Raw genomic sequence first — 25,113 nt, 5'->3', positions numbered from 1 at the left:
CAATAATCTATTAAAAACAAAGTAAAACCAACACACATAGCTTATTGCACATGACAGAATAGATCAAATGCGTTTTGACCCCCAGGGGTCTTCCTCAGTGGTCAATATATTGTGTGAAATGGTCTCTGGTATAAGAACAAAATCTAAAGGCTTAGTGGGTGGAAAAGAAAATCTGTTTGGTGTAGCTCCAATTAGTGTAGCTCCAACTAGAGAGCCAGTTTGGTGTAGTGGTTAGGAGTGCGGACTTCTAATCTGGCATGCCGGGTTCGATTCTGCGCTCCCCCACATGTAGCCAGCTGGGTGACCTTGGGCTCACCACAGCACTGATAAAACTGCTCTGACCGGGCAGTGGTATCAGCGCTCTCTCAGCCTCACCCACCTCACAGGGTGTCTGTGGTGGGGAGAGGAAAGGGAAGGTGACTGTAAGCCTCTTTGAAACTCCTTCGGGTAGAGAAAAATGGCATATAAGAACCAACTCTTCTTCTTAAGTATCTGATTTGGAGCCCACCTTCTAAAATATGTATTATCTGAGGCCACCACCCTCAGCCTTTGCCTAACTCTACATCAAGGGTACATGTCCATATGTGTGAGAAAAAGCCTTTTAGGTTTTTAGGTTAGGTTGATGGGCACACAATTGGCTTTATGGCCAAGCTGGGATTCGAAGAGGAGGGAAACATGGTTGCTACTTGGATGGGAGAGTACCAAGGAAGACTTTGCAGAGGAAGGCCATGGCCAACCACCTCTGCTTCTTCCTTGCCTTCCTGGGGTGACCATAAGTCACCTGTGACTGGACGGCACATACGTGGGTGTTTCTGAACAGGGATTTTCCAGATCTGAGTCCAGTTCTCTAATCACTGAAGGTACCAGCATGTGCAAGAAATTAAGCCAATGAAACTTTTCCTGGCATGGAAACAAGTGGTGGGAAGACCATCTGCTAAATTCCTGTGTGTTAAGCTGCTGTTACAGCCACAGGAGCTGGGCCAGAAAAAAAGAACAGTAACCTTATTTCCAGGTTTCCATTAAATCTTTCCATCTAATCTCCCTTCTCTTCGGTTCCTGATTGCTTTACTATATGCCATTCCTGCTGCCCTCCTAGCTTTTCTTCCGGCCAAGATTCTCTTTAGAGCTTCCAGACCCCATGGGATTCCTTTCTGTATTCTCCAAGGAGGAATGGGTCCATGTTTCACTCCTAGTATGTCGTATTCCATGTTGCCTGTTAGAACCCACTCATCGTTTTTTTGGGTCCCATTTACAGCTCGTTTAACACGTACATTCAGTTCATGCAGGTCTGGACTGAAGCTTAATACTCATGGATGTGGGGGGCCAGGTGGAGTCTGCACGGAGCTTTTATTCCAATCCTAGATTGATTCAGTCCCGGCCATCTCCACTGAATGCGATTTCCATTTTGATTTTGTCTGATTTAAATTTTCCCTCTGCAACAAGCATGATTGATCTGGAGTGGCCCTACCTTTATTCTGCAATATCCTAGAGTGGGTATAACCCTCAATATTTGAAGAATCAGATTGAGAAAGCATGAGAAAGCATGCTTGTTTCGCTCTGCCTGTTTCGAATTTGCTCTGCCTGTTTCGAATTTGTTCCTGAACTCCATGGTAGAGAAGCCCTGATTGGCCAGGATGCGAGTTCCTGGTTTCTAGGCTTAAAGGGAAAGCGCAAACTTGCCTTAAAGGGGAAGCCCTAACTGCAGTTTGGTCTGAGGCCACAATATGGGGGGAGATTTGAGGATATATAGCCTAGGGCAGTGGTTACCAACCTTTTTATCACCGGGGACAGGTCAATGCTTGACAATTTTACTGAGGCCCAGGGGGGGGTAGTCTTTTGCCGAGGGATGTCGCCGCCGCCTAAGCCCCTGGTCCACTTGCTTTCCCGCAGGGACCCCTGACTTCCCACTGCCCCAGCCATGGCGGCCGCTGGAGAGCACCAAAGGTGAGCCAGCAGCAGAGTGGCAGGACAGCCCCCGAGGCAGCAGCCAGGGAGAAGGACGTGGAGGAGCCGGGGCCGGTACCCACTGATCCACGGACTGGTACTGGTTCCCAGAACAAGGGTTGGGGACCACTGGTCTAGGGGACTGGGGTTTAGGCAGGGGATGGCCCTCCGTTGGCTATAATGCTATGCAGTCCACTGTTCAAATCAACCATTTTGTCCACTAGAATAAACACACACAAACAAAACCCGCAAGATATTTATTTACTTATTTTTCGGCATATATCCTGCCCCTCTCCTCAAGTAAGCTGGGGAAGGTTTATAGGAATTGATTAAAACAATTCCTGAAACAATGAAACATCATAAAACAATTAAAACTTATGAAGCTAGTCTGCAGGACCGGCTATAGGCAAGGAAGCATATGTCCAGCATGAATTTGGGGGGTGGGGACATTGTGTGTGTGGGAGGGGGGGAGGAGAAAACTTGGGAGGAGAGGTTTATGTAGTTTGGGGATCCGTTCAAATTGCAGGGGATCTCCAGTTCATACCTGCAGGGTGGCAACCCTGGTTTACCCTGTTGGGAAAGTTTATGTGAAGGACATCAGTGCTTGTTAAGCTTCCCCCGTGGGGCCATTAATGACATTGCCTTGCTGTTTCAGGTCAGGAAAATGGCCACAAGTAGAGGTTTAAGTCCTCTATCGCCCCCTATGGTCTGGATCTGAAATGGGCCCCCATTTGAAGAAGAAGATGCCGAGGGAGTCTCAAAGCGGCTTACAGTCACCTTCCCTTTCCTCTCCCCACAACAGACATCCTGTGAGATAGGTGGGGAGGGGAGGATGAGAGAGCCCTGATATTTCTGCTCAGTCAGAACAGCTTTATCAGTGCTGTGGCAAGCCCAAGGTCACCCAGCTGGCTGCATGTGGGGGAGCAGGGAATCAAACCCAGCTCACCAGATTAGAAGTCCACGCTCCTAACCACTACACCAAGCTGGCTGGGAATTTGGGATGTCTGAATTTAATGGACCTAGGGCAGACACACACACAGTGTAAAAGTGTAATTAGTTTTCCTCAGTTTGGCAGACTTGAGGCCAGAAATTATATGTACTAGTTCAAGCAACTTATAGTTTTAAATGTCAGCCTCCCCCCCATACTCCAGCTAGTAGAAGGAGACTCCTCCTGCCCCACATATAGACACATTTGCTGTTCCTGGATGCTTTTCCTGCCCTACCCCCATTTCACATGATCTTCATGGCCACTTCAGGGCCATTTGCCTCTGGTGAAACCAACAAGATTATAATAAGTGTTATCATTTTCACATGTATGCATGTATCTGGCACAGCCCCAAGTACCCACAGTAAAATGTTTCTTGTATTTTTAAACACTGAAGTATCATCTCTAAAAATAAGGCTTTCCCTCAAGCTTGTCCATTTCACTGGAAACCAGAGGTGGAGAACCCTGCAAGTGGGAAATGGTATTTATGGTTGTTTGTTTAAAGCATTTGGTAGCCCCCTTGCTCCCTTGTGGAACTCAAGGCAACTTACAATATAAATAAAGCATCATGAATAAAACCACAGTAAAAACAACAGCTATTAAAAAAAACTGTATACATGTAACCGGTTGATAGTGACCAAAGAGGGAACGTACAATAAAGGGATCTTTAATAAGGGCAAGGAGGTGAAAAGATGATTGTCCATTCCCCTTCCTTTATGACTGTTAATGGATTTAAAAAATGAATATCAATGCATTTCAGGCAACTCTTCTGTCTTCCATACATGCAGGCCAGTGGCAGGGGAGAGTGTCAAAAGCAGTGTTAGGACAAGTGTACCCTGGTTTTTGTACCACAGTCTTCTGACTTGTGCGCAGCACCACGTACATGAAATGGTGTTTCATGTACCAGCATCAGGTCCCTTTGCAGAGACAGCTGAATCTCAATCTACCTTCCTTTCACTGTGGAATCTTACCTGCTTTTTTAGCAGAGGGGGCGGTACTTCAGGGAAAGAGCACCTGCCTTGTATGCAGGAGGTCTCAGGTTTGATCCCTGCCATGTTCAGTTTCAGAAACGGTCAGCCCACGTGGTAGATGATGTGAAAGCCCTCTGTCTGAGATCCAGGAGAGCTGCTGTCAGTCAGAGTAGGTGATACTGGGGAGGAAAGTGGAGCGTAAGTGAAGCAGATGATGATGGTGTGGTGGTGGTGGTGGTGATTATTTTGGTGGACCAGTGGTCTAATTCAGTATGTTTCATGCTATGCAGAGGCATGGCAAACCGCCTCTGTCCATCTCCTGCCTTGAAAGCCCTACAGGGAACCAAGCCCTATGAGGAAAGGGGGAAAACCCCTGAGGACTGGGGAATGTTCAGCCTGGAGAACAGGTGACTGAAAGGGGACAGGATGGCTGTCTTTAAATATCTGAAAGGAGGAGGGAAGGGAGCAGTTCCTGTTGGCCGAGTAGCAATAATGGCTGTAAACTACATGCAGAATGGTAGCAGCTAGATGGCAGGAAAAGAAACTTTCACAGTCAGAGTGGTTCAGCAGTGGAATTGGCTTCCTAAGGAGGTAGTGAGCTCCCCCTCACTGGTGGTCTTCAAGGAACAGCTGGACGGATACTTTTCATGGATACTGTTGGCTGATTCTGCATTGAGCAGAAGGTGTATATGGCCCCTTCCAACTCTGTTTCTATTCCTTCTTCTCTACAGCAGGCTTTTTCAACTACACGAAATCCTGGTGTTTCTTGATGGCCCTGGAAGGGTTTCCCAAATGGGTGGGAGAGCTGAGGCCCCTGATGGAGCTGTCCCAGTTCCACAAAGGCCTGCAAGACGGAGCTCCTCCTCCAGGCCTTTGGTTGAGGCCAGGGCAAAGAAGAGCTACAGCCCCTCCCTGAGTTAGCGGGTACATCGGGCTGCTCCGAGGTGGAGCGAGGTCTGTTGAGCTGGAGGGGGTGGAGGGATAAGTGCTCTGTCGGGAAGGGTTAAGGCAATTGGTTTTACTGTTCTACCATTTTATGTGTAATGATATTTATTGTGGGGTTTTATGTTTGTGACCTGCCACATGCCATCTTGTTTGGGAGTGGTGAGCTATAAATCAAATGATTGATTGATTGATTGATTGATTGATTGATGGAGGGAGGGAGGGAGGGAGGGAGGGATATAGATAGATGGATGGATAGACACTGATTTTCTGTTCAGTGGAGACCAGTTTCCCCAAACTCCTGCTTCTCTGTCATATTCCCGAACTGTTGAGCAAGAGAAAGAATGCTGGGAACAGGCTATGAGGTATATAAATGATCCTCAGGTTAATGGCGTCTCTCTTCTCTTCCATGCAGGTCCGCGGACCAGAAAGAAAAACGCGAAGCTAGACGTCTCCTCCCAGAGCTGCAGAGTTGCACAGATGTAGCCATGGGACCATCTGTCGGGGGCAGTCCCAGTGCAGCCCGGTCCTGCTAAGCAGAACCCCAGCCTCTTAGCAAGCAGACCCGTGTTCCCCGCCATGGCAGGAAACAAGGAGAGGGGCTGCTCTGGCGGGACCCCCCTGGCTCACGTGAATGGCTTCCCGCCCGCCGTATACCCTTTCCCTTTCCCTAATCCCCACTTCGAGGTGCTCACCAATGGAGCCTACTTCCGCAGTTTCCCTACTGACCTTCCCAAGGAGATGGCATCGCTGTGTGAGTTATGGGGGGAAATAGGGATGGCGGGCAGAGGGAGGGTCGGGGGGCAGTGGGTGCCCGTTTGATCTGAGAGGCTGTGGCATTCAAAGTTCTTTCCTGCATTGAGGGTTTAGTTTATTTTGGTAGGTGGACAGGTAGGCGGTGTATTGAAGCACAAGAATAATCTTTTCTAGCTGTGCACAGCAGAATTTCTCAGCTTTTTTACTATTGTAAAATCCTTGAGCGATTCTCCAGGCTTCGAGCGACCCCAGAAGTGGCGTGATTGTGCAGAATGGGGTTGGGAAGCACGACGGTGGACACGCCCACCTGGGGCCCTTCCCCTTCCCACCCCCTCCAGACCCATCATTGGCCATTTGGGAAGGTGTGGGTGGGTTGACGTGACCATATCGCCCAATAAATGTTTAACAAATGTACGTATGTATGTGTGTGTGTATCAACTTGTCATATCAGCTGTCCTATCAACTTGTCAATATCCTTCTTGAACTGCGAGGCCCAGAACTGGACACAATATTCCAAATGAGATCTAACCAATGCGGAATAGAGCGGAATTATAACTTTCCTGGCTCTAGAAGCACTGGAGGAATCCATTGTTTGAATGTTTCTAGTGGCACTGGGCTGGTGGCCCTGGTGTGCATCCTGTCACTATCCTGATACTCCACCTAGCAGATTTTGAGCCTAATGAGGATTCTCCCAATAGGAGACCCACTTAAGAGGAAGGGAGACTCTTTAGGAGGGACTCAATCCAGACCACGGTCCAGTAGGCAGGACCATAAGTATGGAGACGGTGAGTCCAAAGCCCGTCATGAGTTGAGCAGAGTCTTAATGCAGAGTGAGGACCCTAAATACAAAAATACAATTAATCCTTTGGAAGGAGACAGTATGTCTAAGATACTTTGATCCTAGAGAGTGCTGAGGAAGATGTTAATAACTGCTTAGCAACATATGTGCAGACAAGCATATTCTATTCAGGTGTTGTCCTCATTACAGATATTGCTCAATTCCATTCATAGGTGCTATATTCTAAAAGCCATTCACCCGACCTTGAAAAGGTCATTGTGTGTGTTTTTCTGGAGGAGACTTTAACGAGGCAAGCCGGTCTCATGGGAAATCTGATGCACTGTTGAAATTATGGCTCACCTCCTCTGTACAAGCCTCCAGTCTGTATTGAGTAAGAAGTGGCAAGCCCAAAATGTGCTTGATGCGTGGAACCAAACAGACAGCCAGTTCATGAATAACAGACCTTACCTGCTTTTCTCTGCCTTTCCTGCATTATTGCATCACTTAAAAAAAAAAAAAAAACCTAGCTGCAACTCCTGAGCAATCTTCAGGGGCAGCCCCACATGAAGCCCACTGCAGTAGTCAAGCTCCAAGCTTTACAAAACTAGATCTCCATCCCTTGGACTTGTACCTGAAAACTAGTTGCCCTGCACATCACAAACAATCTGAGAGCACCTTCTAGAGGTGTGCAGGCCTCGCAGGATTAGCACGGCTGTGCCGTTGGTGTAGTTATGCTAGCACCTCCGCATAGCTAAAGGACAACTGTGCCAGCTTGCAAGATGGCACCATCATCATTGCAAGAATTCTTCATGGTCTGTCACAACCTGGAATGGACCTCCTATCAGTCAAAAAGCTATTTGTGGCTCTTGCACGTATTCTGGGGCTTAGAACAGGTGGCGAAGAAACCAAACCTAGCGCTGAGCCTGCCTCTGAATTAGGGTTTGGCTGCTGTCTTGCATGCTTCTCATGCCAGAACAGAGCATCCAAAACGGAACTGGAATCTGGCCAGTATGGGAAGGCAAAAGGCTCTGGAGTTCAGAATCGCTACCAGATTTACCCCTTGGAAACCACCAAAAGAAACCTCGGTTTTGGACATGCAGGAATTCACACAACCCCACCCCTGCTGGAACGACCGCCACGCTCTGAGTTTCTCAGCACTGTTTCATTACAGCAGAGATGAGGGGCTGGTGCCCTCCAAAAGCGTTCTGGTGATTTCTGAGTGGGAGCGTGATTGGAAAAGCATTCCATGTCATGGGTCTGCAGCATGATCCTGGAGCCCCACCTTTTTCTATGGGTGACCCAGGAAGGTTCCTGGCCTCAGCTTTCGGGGGACTCTTTCACCACCCTTTCAGAGTAGCTGCCCTGTCCTAATCTAACTGAGCCGCATCTGCGCAACCGAGGCGTGCAAAATGCCTCCGTGCACATGTGCACCCTGTGAACCGGCGCGCAAGGGCTGTCATGCCCAGGGCTAGCAGGGGGTGGGCCCCACCGGCTCCTAATGGGTACTGTGTGTTGTTCTCTGCACTCCGAGGCATGTCCCGACATTTCTGACCCTTCCTGCCCCAGGGCGTGCCCAGGCTGCGTGCCAGACCTGCCGGTTCGGCTCGGCTCCGGCTCCTCCTCCCTGCCAACGCAGAGACCGGAGAGCGACATGTTTTCCAAGAGACGGGTTCCGACACGCCGGGAGTGCGTCTCCACGCTGAAGGGCTGTCAGTCATCCGTGCCTCTGGCTCCCTGAACGTCTCTCTGCTTCGGGGTTCCGTGGGTGTGTAAACCCTCCTCGAACCAGAGATGCGTTTGCAAGAAAAGAGCCTTCTCCCTACCCAGCCCTGACATTCTGGACTGTGTTGTAGCAACCAGGGTGCCTCTGTTGTGATCCGTTCGTGGTATTCTGTCGCCTGCATGGCAGGAGCTCTCGCCCTCCGCCCTCGGTTGCTTCCGACGTATTTGTTCAGCCTTCAGCACTGACAATAGCTGTCTATTCCACCCCTCTCGCCATATAAGCAGCATATGGTGAGGTGAGAGCCTTTGATCGCTGATAGAGCCAGTTTCTCCGAGAGCCAGTTTGGTGTAGTGGTTAGGAGTCCGGATTTCTAATCTGGCATGCCGGGTTCGATTCTGCGCTCCCCCGCATGCAGCCAGCTGGGTGACCTTGGGCTCGCCATGGCACTGATAAAACTGTTCTGACCGAGCAGTGATATCAGGGCTCTCTCAGCCTCACCTCCCTCACAGGGTGTCTGTTGTGGGGAGAGGAATGGGAAGGCGACTGTAAGCCGCTTTGAGCCTCCTTCGGGTAGAGAAAAGCGACATATAAGAACCAACTCTTCTTCTTCTTCTTCAGTAATATCAGGGCTCTCTCAGCCTCACCTCCCTCACAGGGTGTCTGTTGTGGGGAGAGGAATGGGAAAGTTACTGTAAGCCGCTTTGAGCCTCCTTCGGGTAGAGAAAAGCGACATATAAGAACCAACTCTTCTTCTTCTTCTTCAGTAATATCAGGGCTCTCTCAGCCTCACCTCCCTCACAGGGTGTCTGTTGTGGGGAGAGGAATGGGAAAGTTACTGTAAGCCGCTTTGAGCCTCCTTCGGGTAGAGAAAAGCGACATATAAGAACCAACTCTTCTTCTTCTTCTTCTTCTTCTTCTTCTTCTTCTTCTTCTTCTTCTTCTTCTTCTTCTTCTTCTTCTTCTTCTTCTTGTGTTCTTGTAAAGTACAACTGAATTCCAGGGGATTGATTGGATATTTTGGCAAAGAATTATCATTGGCTGTATTTGGTTGTGTGACACAGTCTGCTGATGTAACAGAATTATTTTTTGCTAAATATTCCCACTGTCACATAAGGAGTTCTTAGTCTTAGGAAGAGTGCTTGCACTCGAAAGCTCACGCCTTGAATAAATCTTTGTTGGTCTTAAAGGTGCTCCTGGACTCTGATTTTTCTGTGTAATGTGTCCACTAGGGGGCAGCCTCTGAGTTTGTGTGATTGGTGCCTTGGAGAGTCTTTCTGTTCGGTTACAGTTCTGCTTAATTGGAGAAAACGGTCTGCTTCTGAAGTTATCTTAAAAAACATTTTTTTTGGGATCTTAAATGGCCTGTTGCAAAAAGCTTAAATCAGCTTTGTTTATCAGATCTTGTGCCACTGAGTCACTATCGACTTGCGGCCACCTTATGTATTCATGATCTCCCAAAACACCCTATAATTAACAGCCTTGCTTAGTTCTTGCAGACTGAAGACCGCTGTGGTTGCTTCTTTTATTGAGCCAATCCACCTCCTACTGGGTCTTCTTTCCTTTCTACTGCCCTCGATTATTCCTGGAATTAATTAATTCATCAATTCTTGGAGACCCTCTTGGCTGTGATTTACGACATATAATATGTCATATATACTATGTTAAACCGTAATCGTTAAAATGGTTAAAGCAATTATTGTCTTTTCCGCGGAGTCTCGTCTCCTCAAGCCTCCTGCTGGCCTTGATGAAAAGCGGATCTAGGCCACGATGCCCGCTTTAATGTCTTTTCACCAGCAGAAGAAGATGCACAAAGCAAAACAAACACAAAACCCCCAGGAGGGCTTTTGATTAAGGAACCTTCTGAGTCTTTAGTTTCTTTCCTCTTAAATTTCCACACTGCCTTTCTGCAGTCAGAACCCTAGGCAAAGATGACACGAGATTGCGTCATTTGGGGGGAGAGGAACAGCATGGAATTCTTTTTCAAGTGGGTCCCGAAAGGAGTTAAAAGTGGGCCTCCAGTGCATTTGAGAACCACTGATGTATGAAGAGCTTCCTATACCGGACCATCCAGTCCAGGAAAATCTTTCCATCAGAGGCTGGCCAGATGCTACTAGGAAAGCCTGCAGGCAGGGTACAAAAAGCAACAGTCCTCCCCATTCTGTGTCCTGTAGCGACTGGTATTCAGAGGTACACTGCCTCTGAACATGGAGGGTCTACTTAGATCTATCCAAGAGTATGTTCATAGTTTCCGATCTCTTTGTATGGTTGTGTATATGGTTTCTCGTCTTCCTATGACTCATCAAAGCCAGTAGCCACCACTCTATTATGAGCTGAGAAATTCTATTGTTATAGAATTGTAAGAGATGAAAGAACGTTTCTCAGTGCCCATTTCCTCAGTGCTGTGCATGATCTTATAAACCTCTTTCACATACCCCTCCCCCCAGTATTACCGTGTGCAGAGCATGGCACAAAAGGTTGTGCTTTGCTGGAAAGGCTGTGACTTAGGGGTACAATATCTGTTAAGCATGCAGAAGGCCCCAGGTTCGATCCCTGGCCGGTCCAGTTAAAGGGATCAGGGGATATGAAAGACCTCTGCCTGAGATCCTGGGTAACAGCTGCCCATTTAAAGAAACAGGACCGACGTGGGAGGTTTGATCCAGTATTAGGCACCTTCATGTGTTCATGCATATTCATGGTGCTGTGTTTGTAGGGGGCTGACTTGTGTTTCTCTTTATGTGTGCTTTTTGTTTCCTCGTGGAGGTGCTGAGAGGGCAGGTGTGTATCCTTACGCATGTGTTTTTTGCACTGGCAGAAGCACGTAGAATCATAGAAACATAGAGTTGGAAGGGACCTCATGGGTCATCTAGTCCAACCCCTGCACTATGCAGGACACTCACATCCCAATCACTCATCTACTGTACCTGCCACCCCTTTGCCTTCACAGAATCAGCCTCTCCGTCAGATGGCTCTCCAGCCTCTGTTTAAAAATTTCCAAAGATAGAGAACCCACCACCTCCCGAGGAAGCCTGTTCCACTGAGAAACCGCTCTAACTTTCAGGAACTGCATCCGGGTGTTTAGATGGAATTTCTTTTGAATTAATTTCCATCCCATTCATTCTGGTCTGTCCCTCTGGGGCAAGAGAGAACAATTCTGCTCCATCCTCCATATAGCACCTTTTTAAATACTTGAAGATGGTTATCAGATCCCCTCTCAGTCATCTCCTCTCCAGGCTAAACAGACCAAGCTCCCCCAACCTTTCTTCATACGTATTGGTCTCCAAACCCTTTACCATCTTTGTTGCCCTCTTCTGGACACGTTCCAGTTTGTCAACATCTCTCTTTAGTTGGGGTGCCCAAAACTGAACACAGTACTCCAAGTGAGGCTGAACCAAAGCAGAGTAAAGCGGTACCATCACCTCCCGTGACACGGTACCATCACCTCCCGTGACACGATACTCCGTGTGTACAGTCTTGTCTGGACACGTGTGTGCAGCCTTGTCTCCAGAGCAAAGTTTTGGGGATAAGAGGTCTCAGAGATTACTGCTATCCATAGAGGCAAAAGGAACGAGCCAGCGGGGTGTGGTGGCTAAGAGTGTGGGGGCTTCTAATGTGGTGAGCCGGGTTTGATTCTCTTATACCTGCAGCCAGCTGGGTGAGCTTGGACTAGTCACAGCCCTGATAGTGCTGTCTCACAGAGCTCTGTAAGCCCCACCTGCCTCACGGGGTGTCTGTTGCGGAGAGAGGAAGGGAAGGCGATCGTAAGCTGCTTTGAGCCTCCTTCAGACAATGAAAAGCAGAGTATAAAAACCAACTGTTTTCCTATTTAGAAGAAAAAGGATGATGGAATTTGTTAGCATGTAAGTGATGTCTAAGGCTGTTGGAAAGAACCATTATGGGTCATTTGCTTCTTGGGTCAAGGAAGGGGAGGAGCCCTGCCCTAGTGGCAAAACACCTGCATTGCATGCGGAAGGTCCCAGGTTCAATCCTCGGTATTTCATCTGACAGGTCGAGACAGTAGGGCGCTGCCTGTCAGAGCAGACGACATCGATAGACCAAGTGCAGCTATTTCATCTGCTTGTGTGGTTTCGTCATGAGAAGGCCACAATGGTTCCCTAATACCAACCATTGGCTCAGAAGACAGCATTGTATAGCCCCACCATGTCGGATCTTGGCTGCTAAGAAGAGTTGGTTCTTATATGGCGCTTTTCTCTACCTGAAGGAGTCTCAAAGCGGCTTACTTTCACCTTCCTTTTCCTCTCCCCACAACAGACACCCTGTGAGGGAGATGAGACCCGAGAGAGCCCTGAGATTACTGACGAAGAAGAAGAGTTGGTTCTTATATGGCGCTTTTCTCTACCCAAAGGAGTCTCAAAGCGGCTTACAGTCGCCTTCCCTTTCCTCTCCCCACAACAGACACCCTGTGAGGTGGGTGAGGCTGAGAGAGCCCTGATATCACTGCTCAGCCAGAACAGCTGTATCAGGAATGTGACTGGCCCAAGGTCACCCAGCTGGCTGCATGTGGAGGAGGAATGGGGAATCAAGCCCTGCTCTTAGCCACTGCTCCTAACCACTACATCACACTGGCTTCTAAGCAGGGTCAGTACTCGGAAAGAAGACCACCATGGGAAGCGCTGCAGAGGAAGGCCATGGCCAACCACCTCTGCTTCTCCCGTGCCTCAAAAGCCCCTTGTGGGGGTCCCCGTAAGTCAACTGTGGCTTGACCACGTTAGACTCACAATTCCTAACATCAGGCAGGACAAGAAGATGCGTTCGGACTGCAAGGGGGTGGCCTGGGGCATTGCTTTTCCTGACTGGTCCCCTTGGCCTGTTTCATCCTTGCAGGCCCTACTGTTCCGATTTTTACAGATGTGCTACCTTCAGTGCACGAAGCACGTAGAGTTGTGTCCATCTAGTGGCTGTTTCTGGAACCACTTAGCTTGCCTGCGTTCTGGCAAGATGTGGTCCTTGAGGACGGCTGCCTAGCCTGCTCCAATATTTGAAGGAGAACACAGCGTCTGTGTCCTTAGCAGCCATGTTCCAAAGAAGCAGGCATTCCTTTTTCATACTTATCAAAAACTTCTTCCATACCTTCCAGAGCTGTATTAAGTGGTCCTGTTCTCTTTTTTTGCATTGGGTTGTCTTAATCGCCCCATGGTGGATATAAGAGCCTTGCTCCTGATCCCTGGCATCTTTTGTTCGGGATGTTCTGTCCTGCCCACCTAGGGATTTCCATTTCGCAAGAAATTACCCGCAAAGCCGGCCAATATCGGTCTCGCACTCTTCTTCGACACCCGGGTTGGCCACCGGATTGCACGAAGTTGCCAGACTGCAACCTGGAGAGTTTCTGGCGCAACAGAAAATGTGTCTTCTTCTGTTTGTTCTTCCCTGGCCTTGTTTTCGGCATCTCACTGCACACCAAGGGAAGTCTTGCTTGTTACTGGAGGGGGAGGGAGAAAGTATCTGCCTAGCCCCTTGGATCTGAGAAAATCAGGATTCTGTGCAGATTTCCAAGTTGCAGCCTGGCACCTGATGCTCTCTCTTCAGCACGTCACACAGTTGCTAAGAAAAATGCCGGCGCGGCACTGGCAGGACCAAGAAAAAGTGTATGGCTGGCTCCTTCAATACATTGGGTGGGCTGGGAGGCTAGGTGAAAAGATAGCAGTCTTTCCATCTGGGTTTCCCTTTAAGGAGCTGCCCTGCCAGTGAAGCAACACAAAATCCAGATTCTCCACCGATTGACTCCAAACCTAGCCTGGTTTGTATCCTCAGATTGATTTTTGGGAAAGGCACCTTCCTCAAACATTTCCCAGACATTTCTCCAGTTCATCTGTTGTTGTTGTTATGTGCGAAGTCGTGTCCGACCCATCGCGACCCCATGGACAATGATCCTCCAGACCTTCCTGTCCTCTACCATTCCCCGGAGTCCATTTAAGTTTGCACCTACTGCTTCAGTGACTCCATCCATCCACCTCATTCTCTGTCGTCCCCTTCTTCTTTTGCCCTCGATCTCTCCCAGCATTAGGCTCTTCTCCAGGGAGTCCTTCCTTCTCATGAGGTGGCCAAAATATTTGAGTTTCATCTTCAGGATCTGGCCTTCTAAAGAGCAGTCAGGGCTGATCTCCTCTAGGACTGACTGGTTTGTTCGCCTTGCAGTCCAAGGGACTCGCAAGAGTCTTCTCCAGCACCAGAGTTCAAAAGCCTCAATTCTTTGACGCTCGGCCTTCCTTATGGTCCAACTTTCGCAGCCATACATTGCAACTGGGAAGACCATAGCCTTGACTAAACGCACTTTTGTTGGCAGGGTGATGTCTCTGCTTTTTAGGATGCTGTCTAGATTTGCCATAGCTTTCCTCCCCAGGAGCAAGTGTCTTTTAATTTCTTTGCTGCAGTCCCCATCTGCAGTGATCTTGGAGCCCAGGAAAATAAAATCTGTCACTATCTCCATTTCTTCCCCTTCTATTTGCCAGGAATTGAGAGGGCCGGATGCCATGATCTTTGTTTTCTTGATGTTGAGTTTCAAGCCAACTTTGGCACTCTCCTCCTTCACCCGCATCAACAGGCTCTTTAGTTCCTCTTCACTTTCTGCCATTAGAGTGGTATCATCTGCATATCTGAGGTTGTTGATATTTCTCCCTGCAATCTTGATCCCAATTTGTGACTCCTCTAATCCCGCATTTCTCATGATGTGCTCTGCATACAAGTTAAATAGGCAAGGCGACAGTATACAGCCTTGCCGAACTCCTTTCTCAATTTTGAACCAGTCAGTGATTCCATGTTCAATTCTCACTGTTGCTTCTTGATCTGCATATAAATTTCTCAAGAGACAAATAAGATGCTCTGGTATTCCCATCTCTTTAAGAACTTGCCACAATTTGTTGTGCTCCACACAATCAAAGGCTTTAGCATAGTCAATGAAGCAGAAGTAGACGTTCTTCTGGTACTCCCTAGCTTTCTCCATGATCCAGCGTATGTTGGCAATTTGATCTCTAGTTCCTCTGCCTCTTCGAAATCCTGCCTGTACTTCTGGAAGTTCTCGGTCCACATATTGCTGGAGCCTAGCTTGTAGGATTTTGAGCATAACTTTGCTAGCATGAGAAATTAGTGCGATGGTGCGGTAGTTTGAACATTCTTTGGCATTGCCCTTCTTTGGGATTGGAATGTAAACTGACCTTTTCCAATCCTGTGGCCATTGTTGAGTTTTCCAAATTTGCTGGCATATTGAGTGTAGCACTTTTACTGCATCGTCCTTTAAGATTTTGAATAGTTCAACTGGAATGCTGTCACTACCACTAGCTTTATTGTTGCTCAGATTTCCTAAGGCCCATTTGACTTCACATTCCAGGATGTCTGGCTCCAGGTCAGTAACTACCCCATTGTGGTCATCAGGGATGTTAAGCTCGCTCTTGTATAGTTCTTCTGTATAATTTTGCCACCTTTGTTTGATCTCTTCTGCTTCTGTGAGGTCCCTACCATTTTGGTCCCTTATCATACCCATTTTTGCATGAAACGTTCTCTTCATATCTCCAATTTTCTTGAAAAGATCTCGTACTCGTACTAGCCGTCTGCTCATCCCCAGTAGCATATTGGACACCTTCCGACCTGAGGGGCTCATCTTCCAGCGTCATATCGTTATGCCTATTGGAACTGTCCATAGAGTTTTCATGGCAAAGATACTGGAGTGGTTTGCCATTGCCTTCTCCAGTGGATCACCTTTTGTCAGAGCTCTCAGCTATGACCTGTCCGTCTTGGGTGGCCCTGCACGGCATAGCTCATAGCTTCACTGAACTATGCAAGCCCCCTTGCCACAACAAGGCAGCGATCCTTGAAGGGGGAGTTCATCTGTTAGGACCATTTAAACATGACAGCTGAGCAAGACAGGTGTGCCTGTCAGTGGTTAGGCTTAAATGGCTCCAAGTCATTAACCCCTCTGTTTTGCTCCCCCTCTGCCTCGCAGCCATTTCAGTCTAATAGTGGATGGGTGCCTGTACCAGTCCACTGTTTGGCTGAAATGGCTGCCAGCAACTTAAACCTAACAGCTTGGCAAGTCCACCTGTCAGCTGTTATGTTTAAATGGCTGCGGGCTGAGCAACGTAGGTAGAGACACACCATACTCTAGCCTTTATGTAACCTGTTTCGGAGGCTGGTCTGCAACAGAACTGCCAAACTGCAGACCAGGGGCACAGTAACGGCCAACCAGATTCTTGGGGTAGCAGCTTTTGAGAATCAACCGTGATGTGAGGGCAGTTGGTAAGCACTCTAGAAGCTGCCCTTTAAACAGAGCAAGACCATCCTTTACGACTGGAAAAGATAGGCAGGGCAGTGTGAGAATACGGCAAGATAAAAATCTCAAGTCCTGGAGGCTCTTGGCCAGATTCTCAAGGGTCTGGGGATGGCACTTTTGTCCCTCTCCGTGGTTAGCTGAAGCAAATGGTGACACCCCCCCCCCCCACACACACACACACCAAGGTCCTGGCAGAGATTTGCATATATTATACATAATTTTGTTGTACAGACTGTAGATTGCTTTGGTGCAGATTTCTTCTTTCCCGTCTCGATTATTTGCTACATAAAGATAAGGCAATCTGGACCAGTGGAACCCCTCCCCAGCACTCTGTTAGACTCAGAATCCTTCCATAGGCTCATAAGTGGTCCAGAATCTGTGAGCAGTAAAGGGCTGATTGTGTGAAGGATGCCCAATTGCTCAGGATGGTAAACCACCAAAGCAAACGCTGGAGACCTACCAGAGGATCTCCGTAAGTGGCAACTGAGAGTCCAGTCAAGTGGGGCTAAATAAATATAAATAAACCAAACCGTAGCTTCACCAGTGACAGGGAGTAATAAAGAAAAGGCCCTTGGGGTCACGGTGGATACTTCAGGGGAAAGGTCCATGCAGCAAGAGTGTAAAAGGCAAATTATGTGCTAGGGAATTGGCTGGGAAATAAAATGACCGGTCATCTTAATGTCAAAATTTTGCATTCGTTCTCATTGGACAGTTTTGGTTGTGCTGCATTTCAAAGGGGATCTTAGAAAAAGAAAAGTTTTTTTTGTTTTTTTTTAAAGGAGAGGGGAGAGGTTTTGCATTTAACATCAGGTCTCGTCCCTGGAGACTATGAAGCAAAGAGAATCAGAGTCCAGTAGCACCTTTAAGACCAACAAAGATTTATTCAAGGCGTGAGCTCGAAAGCTCACGCCTTGAATAAATCTTTGTTGGTCTTAAAGGTGCTACTGGACTCTGATTTTATTGTGCTACTTCAGACCAACACGGCAAATCTATCGCAAAGAGAATGCTTTTGAGCATGAGAAAAGCGCCTTTCCCTTCATCGCTGAACAGCCACAGGCCCCGCATATCTGGAGTGATGAGACGAACCCACCCCCGGATAAGAATGTGTGATCAGGTAGAATTTAAAGCCCAGAAATTTAACATTTGGGGAATCTGATACTGCCCCAGCCCCCAGCCCTATTTCCAAACGAGCGATGAAGCTGAGGCCCAGAGCTCTGCTGATTCCACAGGCTGCTAAGCCCTGCGTATAATATAGTCTAGTAGGGGCCCTGTTACGAGCGTCAAGGCCTACTTCAGCCTGAACTGAATTGGGACTCCCTCCTGGCCAGCCGAATGAGCTGGCAGGGCGGCTGGAAATAATTATTTCATCTGGAAAAAAGAGTGCAAGGCCCAGGCAGAAGGGAGCAGTGCTGTCGGTTCCTCTTCCCACTCAATTCCCTCCCTCTTCTCTGTCTCTCTCTCTCTCTCTCTCTCTCTCACATCACCCCTCAGCCCCAAGATGAGAGCAGGCCGGGTATCCCCGTTCCCCGAAGTGGGGCTGAAGAGCCCCATGGCTACCTGTCTCCAGACAGCCAGCAGTGGGGAAGGAGTCCAGGATCTACTTCGAGAGTAAAATGCGCATAGCAGGCAGGCAGGGAGGGGGGGGCAGGCAGCAGACTCCCTGGGCTGTGCGCTGAATACCCGTTCCTAGACACACACATAGTTTAGCAATGCGCACCCGCCGGTCCAGCATCAGGTTTCCTCTTGGCCACAAAGCCTTCTTAAACTCATCCATGCCCCTTAAGATAACAGGTTCTTGGAGCACCCCGCCAGCCGCGTCTTAGAGCCAGGGTGGTTTGGTCAGGCTTTTGAGGGGAGCAAGACAAGCAAGTTTCTCCGTAAAGACAAATTCTACATTACAGTGCAGGTAGGGATGCCAACTCCTGGCTGGGAAATAACTGGAGATTTGGAGGGGTGAGGGTTGGGAGGGTGTAGTCTGGGGAGGAAAGGGCCATAGTCAACCTCCCATTACCTGGAGATCAGTAGTAATTCTGCAAGATTTCCAGGTCCCATCTGGAGGAAAAAGTGCGAGGAAAAGATGCAAAGGGTATGCTGCTTAATTAGAATTTCGAACTGGCTCTCCCCAGTTGTAGACTGACCCCCCCCCCTAAATCTGGCAGTCTTATGCCTCCAACCCCCGCCAGTGGCCACCAGGACCTGGCAACCCTGATTTCAAAGCAAGTTTAAAGAAGAAATGTTTCTGAAAGAAGAAGAAAAAGAGTTGGCTTTTATACCCTGCTTTTTACTAGCCAGTGGAGTCTCCAAGTGGCTTACAACTGCCTCCCCTTCCTCTCCCCGCAACACGCACCTAGTGAGGTAGGTGGGGCTGAGAGACCTCTGACAAGACTGTTCTGGGAGAACAGTACTATCAGGACTGTGACTGGCCCAAGTTGGCCGCACGTGGAGGAGCGGGGAATCAAACCCGGCTTGCCAGATTAGAAGCCGCCAAGGCGGGGGGGGGGAGGCCTTGCAAGCTCCAGTTTTGCAGCTGTCTCTAAAGATCTAGAGACGGAAGTCACGAGGGGGAGCATCCATCCTGGCGGAACGACTGTAAATCAATAAGCCTAACAATAAAATAAAACAATAAAAGTATCGCTTCTGCCTTTCCAGGAGTGATGTCAGAGGCACCACTTAAACTGGTGCAGAACGGCAGAGGGGACAGAGGCACTAGCTGGGGGTGGGTAGGGAAGGAAGGAAGGAAGGGAGATTGCTCTCTCACCAGCAGCGCCAGATTGCCATCTAAGTGCTGGGGGAAAGACATCTCTCCGCTCTACAAGTGTGGCCTTAAGGGGGGGGGGGGGGGAGCCGTCCTTAGATCTCTCAGAAATGATACTTCTCTCTCTGGGATCGCTCTGCAGAGGCTGCAGCCGTTTGTACCTTCTTGCAAGACAGGAGGGCTGGACCTGCCTGGATCCGGGTCCTAAGGGGACTGGATGTCCGTCCTTTATCTGGCAGCCAGTGGGGAGAGGTGGGTAGCTTTGGGTAGGTATAGTGGCAGGGAATGGCAGCTTTTACTATGGGGCCAGCCCCCTCTCCGGCCTCTTCAAGGCTGCAGGCGCTTTTGAAGTTCTGACAGAGCCTGGTGGGCACAGCCACGAAATGGCTGCCACAGGGGGTGGAGCCAGCCACGAAAAGGCTGCTGCAACCTTCAGTCACATTTTGAAGGTTCTCATGCTATGGAGGCCGTTGCCACCAAGGCAATGTTTTTAAAAATCTGGGCAGTCAATCCCATGTCTAAAGGCTGATCAGAAGCCTTGCTGGGCATGCACCCTATGTGGCTTTCTAAAAACACTTCCCAAGCTCCAGGGAAAATGTCAGCATGTCCCACGGCGCTCATGGGCACCACGTGGGGGACCTCCGCTCCAGGCCGTGATTTTTGTGGGTGGTTTTGGGCAAGTCACGATCGCAGCACTGTATACCAGCTGGAGACTTTAATCTCCCAGAATAATGTTCCAGATGTTTGTTTGCAAGTGCTTCTGTCAACCGCTTAACCAGTGTGAGCAGGCGAGGTCGTAAGCTTTGGTGAGTGAAAAGAACAAGATGCGGTTTATCCCAGTAGCCACTAGTAGCCTAGTACCCACTATTCCTGGGGCCCCACAGACCTGTATGATTAGGGGGACATAGAATCATAGAGTTGGAAGGGACCTCATGGGTCATCTAGTCCAACCCCCTGCACTATGCAGGACACTCACATCCCAATCACTCATCTACTGTAACCTGCCACCCCCTTGAGCCTTCACAGAATCAGCCTCTCCGTCAGATGGCTATCCAGCCTCTGTTTAAAAATCTCCAAAGATTGAGAACCCACCACCTCCCAAGGCATCCTGTGCCACTGAGGAACCGCTCTGACTGTCAGGAACTTCTTCCGGAGGTTTAGACAGAATTTCCTTTGGATTAATTTCATCCCATTGGTTCTGGTCTGTCCCCCTGGGGCAAGAGAGAACAACTCTGCTTCATCCTCTACATGGCAGCCTTTTCAATACTTGAAGATGGTTATCAGATCCCCTCTCAGTCGCCTCCTCTCCAGGCTAAACAGACCAAGCTCCCCCAACTTATCTTCACACCAGGATTGTTAAGGGGGGGTTGTACACTGCGGCTTGTGGTCCGCAAGGATGAATAAAGGGCAATATACATGCTTTGTTAGAAACGTATGTGTATCACTCACTGAGCGACTGTGCAGGCCACAAACTGCATAAGTGTGAAGGTCCCCTGAGATATTAGGGCATTGTGCTTGCAAGTCCCCCCAAGGCTCAAGAATATTTTCAGCAGAGTAAAGCTGTCTGTCAATCGCTTCCAAAGCTCCAACTCTCCCAGGGAAGGGTGCCTTGCTGTCACGTGGGCAGCACAAGTAACAGCGCTGGTTGTGCTCTGCTACGGCCCTGCCAAGTCACAAACTGGCTCTGGTGCTACAGGCTCTGCGAACTGTTAAACCATCCCCAGCAACAGAAGTCAGGAACAGGCTCTTGCAGTGCAGAATTACCCAGTGAAACTGGCTTATTGGCTGCCCGGTGCAGTAGCCTGTAGGCCAGCCGCTGCCCTCTGTTCACCCCACGGTTCGGTGGGCACCTTGCTAATAAACAGTGCCGTCATCTGGTCTTGGGAGAAACAGGCATCAGCGCAGGGATGCTCTTCATCCTGGGTGGCCAAGCTGTGGTACTCCAGATACCCACGCACTGCAATTCCCATGAGCCTCTGCCAGCTTTATGCTGGTAGGGGCCCATGGGAATTGTAGTCCATGGACATCTGGAGAGTCACAGTTTGTCCACGCCTAGTCTTAGTGATTCTGGGCAATACTTGAGGATGGGACCCCAGAATCACTATGGGCTGGGTGCCCCCACATCCCCCCCCCCTGCCATGCGGTTGATTTCCTCCAGCCACTGCTTGAAGAAAACCATGATTGGCCTAACCCCCAAGCCTCTGTGGTAACGGCTGTGGCTTTGGGGCAGTGGCTGGCAATCAGCAGGAGGGCAGAAGACCCTACTTCCCTGCCAATCAGCTGAGTCTCAGGCAGAGAAAACTGCTGGAGGGCGACAGGGATTCTGGAGTCACAGCGGTTGGAACTTCAGATGGGGAGTGGCTGGGGCAGCTGGCCGTAAGGAGACTCTGCCGGCCTCATGGCAGCTGCCCCAGATGCCCTGCGGCTAGGACCACCCTGCATCAGCACGGTGTGGGCTGATCCCGTTGAAGTTGGCTGAAACATGGCCAAATCTCCGTGCTCTCACTTCCCCTGATGCACAACTGCGACTTTTAACAGCCCCCTTTCTTCTTGGACACATTCCACAGCTTCTCCAGCTGGCCCAAACTTTGACAAGCAAGTTATGGCAGATCTGCAAACTCCGAAAGCCAAATTTTCCTCCTGTGCGGATCACCGTCGCCTGTTTAGGAGCATTGCTCTTTTTCAGGCCTGGTTGGCTACCTCCTGGTCAACGTCTTTGCATCCCTTCCTCGTCTCCCAAGAGGAAGAGGAAACCTTGCAACATCCATCCATCCATCCCCTGGACCTGGCCTCGGCTCTCCCACTTGGCCTGTGGTCCTGGGGGAGGCCAAGATTACCGACAGCTTCTGAACACACGGCCTGCCCCTTATCTCTGGTCCTCTTTAAAACCCTTCCTCCTCCTCCGCACAAGACAGCTACTGGTGCTAAAGAGATGGGAAAGCTGACTGGCCCTAGAGCACTCCCCCACGGGACAGCATCCTGCTGCGGACCGGCAGGAAACGAGGAATAAGGAGTCTCCTGAGCCAGCAGATCTGAAACCTTCCTGAGTTTTGCACCTTCCGTTTTTAACCTTGGTAGGTTGCATCTCGTTCCCCTTGTGACACGTATATTTTGCCGCCACACGTTCAGCTTTCCCATTCATTCTAGGCTGGGCTGTATATCTTAGAACTGTGGTGCTACAGGCCAAGCCAAGAGCCTTTTGGGATGGCTATTTTATTGCCCAGTGCATGTTCCGTTATGTCTGATTTCTCGCACATGGTTGCGGGTGTGTTTTTTCACGCAAAGGCACCCTTCTGTTTCGGAAAGGTGGCCTTTTTTCCGGCCCGCATGACAACTGGGAAGTGCTTACCTGTGGTGGCATTTTGCACAGTCAGTTTTACATCCCTCTTCGCTTTGGTTTGGGAATGTGTATTTTTCCATGCAGAGATACGACATGGGGACAGAGACTTTTAATGTCCTTGCTCAGGGGTCCCCAGTGCAGTGTCCACGGGCACCACGGTGTCTCCCAACACCTTTCCTGTGTTTTTGGAAAGCAGCCAGGGCCAGGTGGGGCTTTTCCCAGAAAGGCTTCTGATTGGCCATTGGAAATTTGGTCTCTGGATATCCATGCCCGGTCTTCAATCAGAACCCCCATTTCCAGTTTGGTGTAGTGGTTAGGAGTGCAGACTTCTAATCTGGCATGCCAGGTTCGATTCTGCACTCCCCCACATGCAGCCAGCTGGGTGACCTTGGGCTCGCCATGGCACTGATAAAGCTGTTCCGACCGAGCAGTGATATCAGGGCTCTCTCAGCCTCACCCACCTCACAGGGTGTCTGTTGTGGGGAGAGGAAAAGGGAAGGCGACTGTAAGCCGCTTTGAGCCTCCTTCGGGTAGGGAAAAGCGGCATATAAGAACCAACTCTTCTTCTTCTTCTTCTTTTCTGCAATCTTCTACCATTCTTTTGCTTGGCTGTAGGGCATCTTCTCTGTGTCTTCCCATGTGGAAAGTTCTGCCACAGCGTCTGATTTCATTAAAAAGGAGATCCTTCTGGGTGGTACTCCCTGATTTGATTTTCTGACCTCAGCTTCTGCATCCCTTTATGGGTCCTGGGGTCCCACTGGTGCTCGTCTTTGCATATTTAAACTCTGCCAACATTTTCTGCCGATATATGAACAGTAATATTATCCCAAAAGGGTGTGAGATCACTTTGGAGCTAAAAACAGCATTTCTTCTTTACAAAGGGGCCCCGGCAGGCTACAGTTACATGTAGGCATGTGGCGGGGGGTGTACTATTTTGGATTCGGCTGGAAACGATTCGGTTGAATCTGAAATGCACGAATATCCCTTCAGGTTTTCGAATTTGATTGATCAGTTTGGCCAAATCCGAAAAGCGTCAGGGCTTTTTGTGCACATGTTTCTGTCCCCCCCCCCTTCCAAGGCAGTAGCGCAGGGGTAGTCAAACTGCGGCCCTCCAGATGTCCATGGACTACAATTCCCATGAGCCCCTGCCAGCATTCGCTTTGACTACCCCTGCACGTATCCACTCAGGACTGATTTAAGGATTCGGGGAAGCCTGCAGCACCAGAGCCAGTTTAAAGATTCACAGGGCCACAGCAGAATACAAGTGTGGCAGGAACCCCCCCACAATGGAAAGGGGTGTCACTCCAAGTGTCCTTAAAGAGGGGGAAGGGGGAAGGAGAGAGGCTACGGCCCTGATCCTCGGGGGAGAAGGCACCATCCAGGAGCCCAAGGGTCTGATCAGTGCAAAGAAAATTCCTGTGTGTTCACACACAGGAGAGATGATTGAGCACGTCTAAATTCACTTTCTTCAAATACGTGAGTGAGGCGCACCCCGTGTGCCACTGGGAGAAGTTAAGAGGTGCCGCTCTGAATAACTGAAGTGTTTATTGCACCCATGGGTGTGCTCCTCCATGACATGAACAAACCTGTGTGGTTTCTGAGGGGCCTGGTCCCCCCCTCCCCAACACACACACACACCAGGGAGGCTATTCTGCTGGCCCTGCTCCTGCGCTGGAGCAGAGTGGGAATGCAGGCTCTGGGAGAGGCCAACCAGCCCCCTCATTCGCACTCGGCTCCTCCCCCTGTATTCTCGCCCCCGGATTGTGAATGTTTCGTTTGTGTTTATGGCATCAATTTGGCTGGAATGCAGGAAGGTGCCCGAGGCTGTTCCCGTCTCTTCTGCTGGCTCCAGAGAAAGGCAGGCAACACCCTCCCTCCCCAAATCCCTTCCCTCCTCCCACCACGTCGAGCGGATCTGGGAGCTGGCAGAGCAGCCTAGAAAAGCCGGCTTTGATAGGGAACCCAAAGTGCCCCGCTCCCTTGGTTTCCTGCCTGGCCGCCGGGCACTGGGTGCCGACGCCTGCCAGGAAACCACACCCTTGTCCCTCGAGACCCATGACTTTACACAACAGCGTGCCTGGAAGTTAGCTGTCGTGAGAAGAGCAGGCCCTCTGCACACGCTCAGAGGAACTCTTTCCCATCCTACTTGCATAGCCAGAGAGAGAGAGAGAGAGAGAGAGAGAGAGAGAGAGAGAGAGACACATCCCCAGGCCATATAAGGATGCCAACTACTACTACTACTACTACTACTACTACTACTACTACTACTACTACTACTACTAGTAGTAGTAGTAGTAGTAGTAGTAGTAGTAGTAGTAGTAGTAGTAGTAGTAGTAGTAGTAGTAGTAGTAGTAGTAGTAGTAGTATTTATTTCAAACCACTCCCGGGACCGGCTTGTGGCGGGTTACAGACTTCCAATAAAAAATCCCATTAGAAACCCCATTAAAACGGACAACAGATCACAATAAAACAGACAACATGACAGAATACCTCCTACTCCCCAACCCTCACCCATCCCCACCTCTGGAAGGAAGACCTGGCGGAAGAGCTCTGTTTTGCAAGCCCTGCGGAACACCGAAATGGTGGGGTGGGGAGGGAAGTAGGATCCAAAGCAGCCATTCTCCCCAGGAGGTTGTCT

The 25,113-nt window shown here is 49.6% G+C and overlaps 1 protein-coding gene across 1 annotated transcript in view; it reads left to right on the top strand.

Moving 5' to 3' along the window:
• RARG (retinoic acid receptor gamma) overlaps window positions 1–25,113 on the top strand; it is a 161,981-nt gene that overhangs the window by 59,608 nt on the left and 77,260 nt on the right. The window contains exon 2 of the mRNA XM_077329116.1: window positions 5,258–5,596. Coding sequence (XP_077185231.1) covers window positions 5,422–5,596 — 175 coding nt within the window. The 5' untranslated portion in view covers window positions 5,258–5,421. The remainder of the gene's footprint in view (window positions 1–5,257; window positions 5,597–25,113) is intronic.

Source organism: Paroedura picta, chromosome 3 (assembly GCF_049243985.1).
Source record: "Paroedura picta isolate Pp20150507F chromosome 3, Ppicta_v3.0, whole genome shotgun sequence".
Lineage (NCBI taxonomy): Eukaryota > Metazoa > Chordata > Lepidosauria > Squamata > Gekkonidae > Paroedura > Paroedura picta.
Note: the sequence above shows the minus strand (reverse complement) of the source record. Positions and strands in the feature narration are given on the sequence as shown.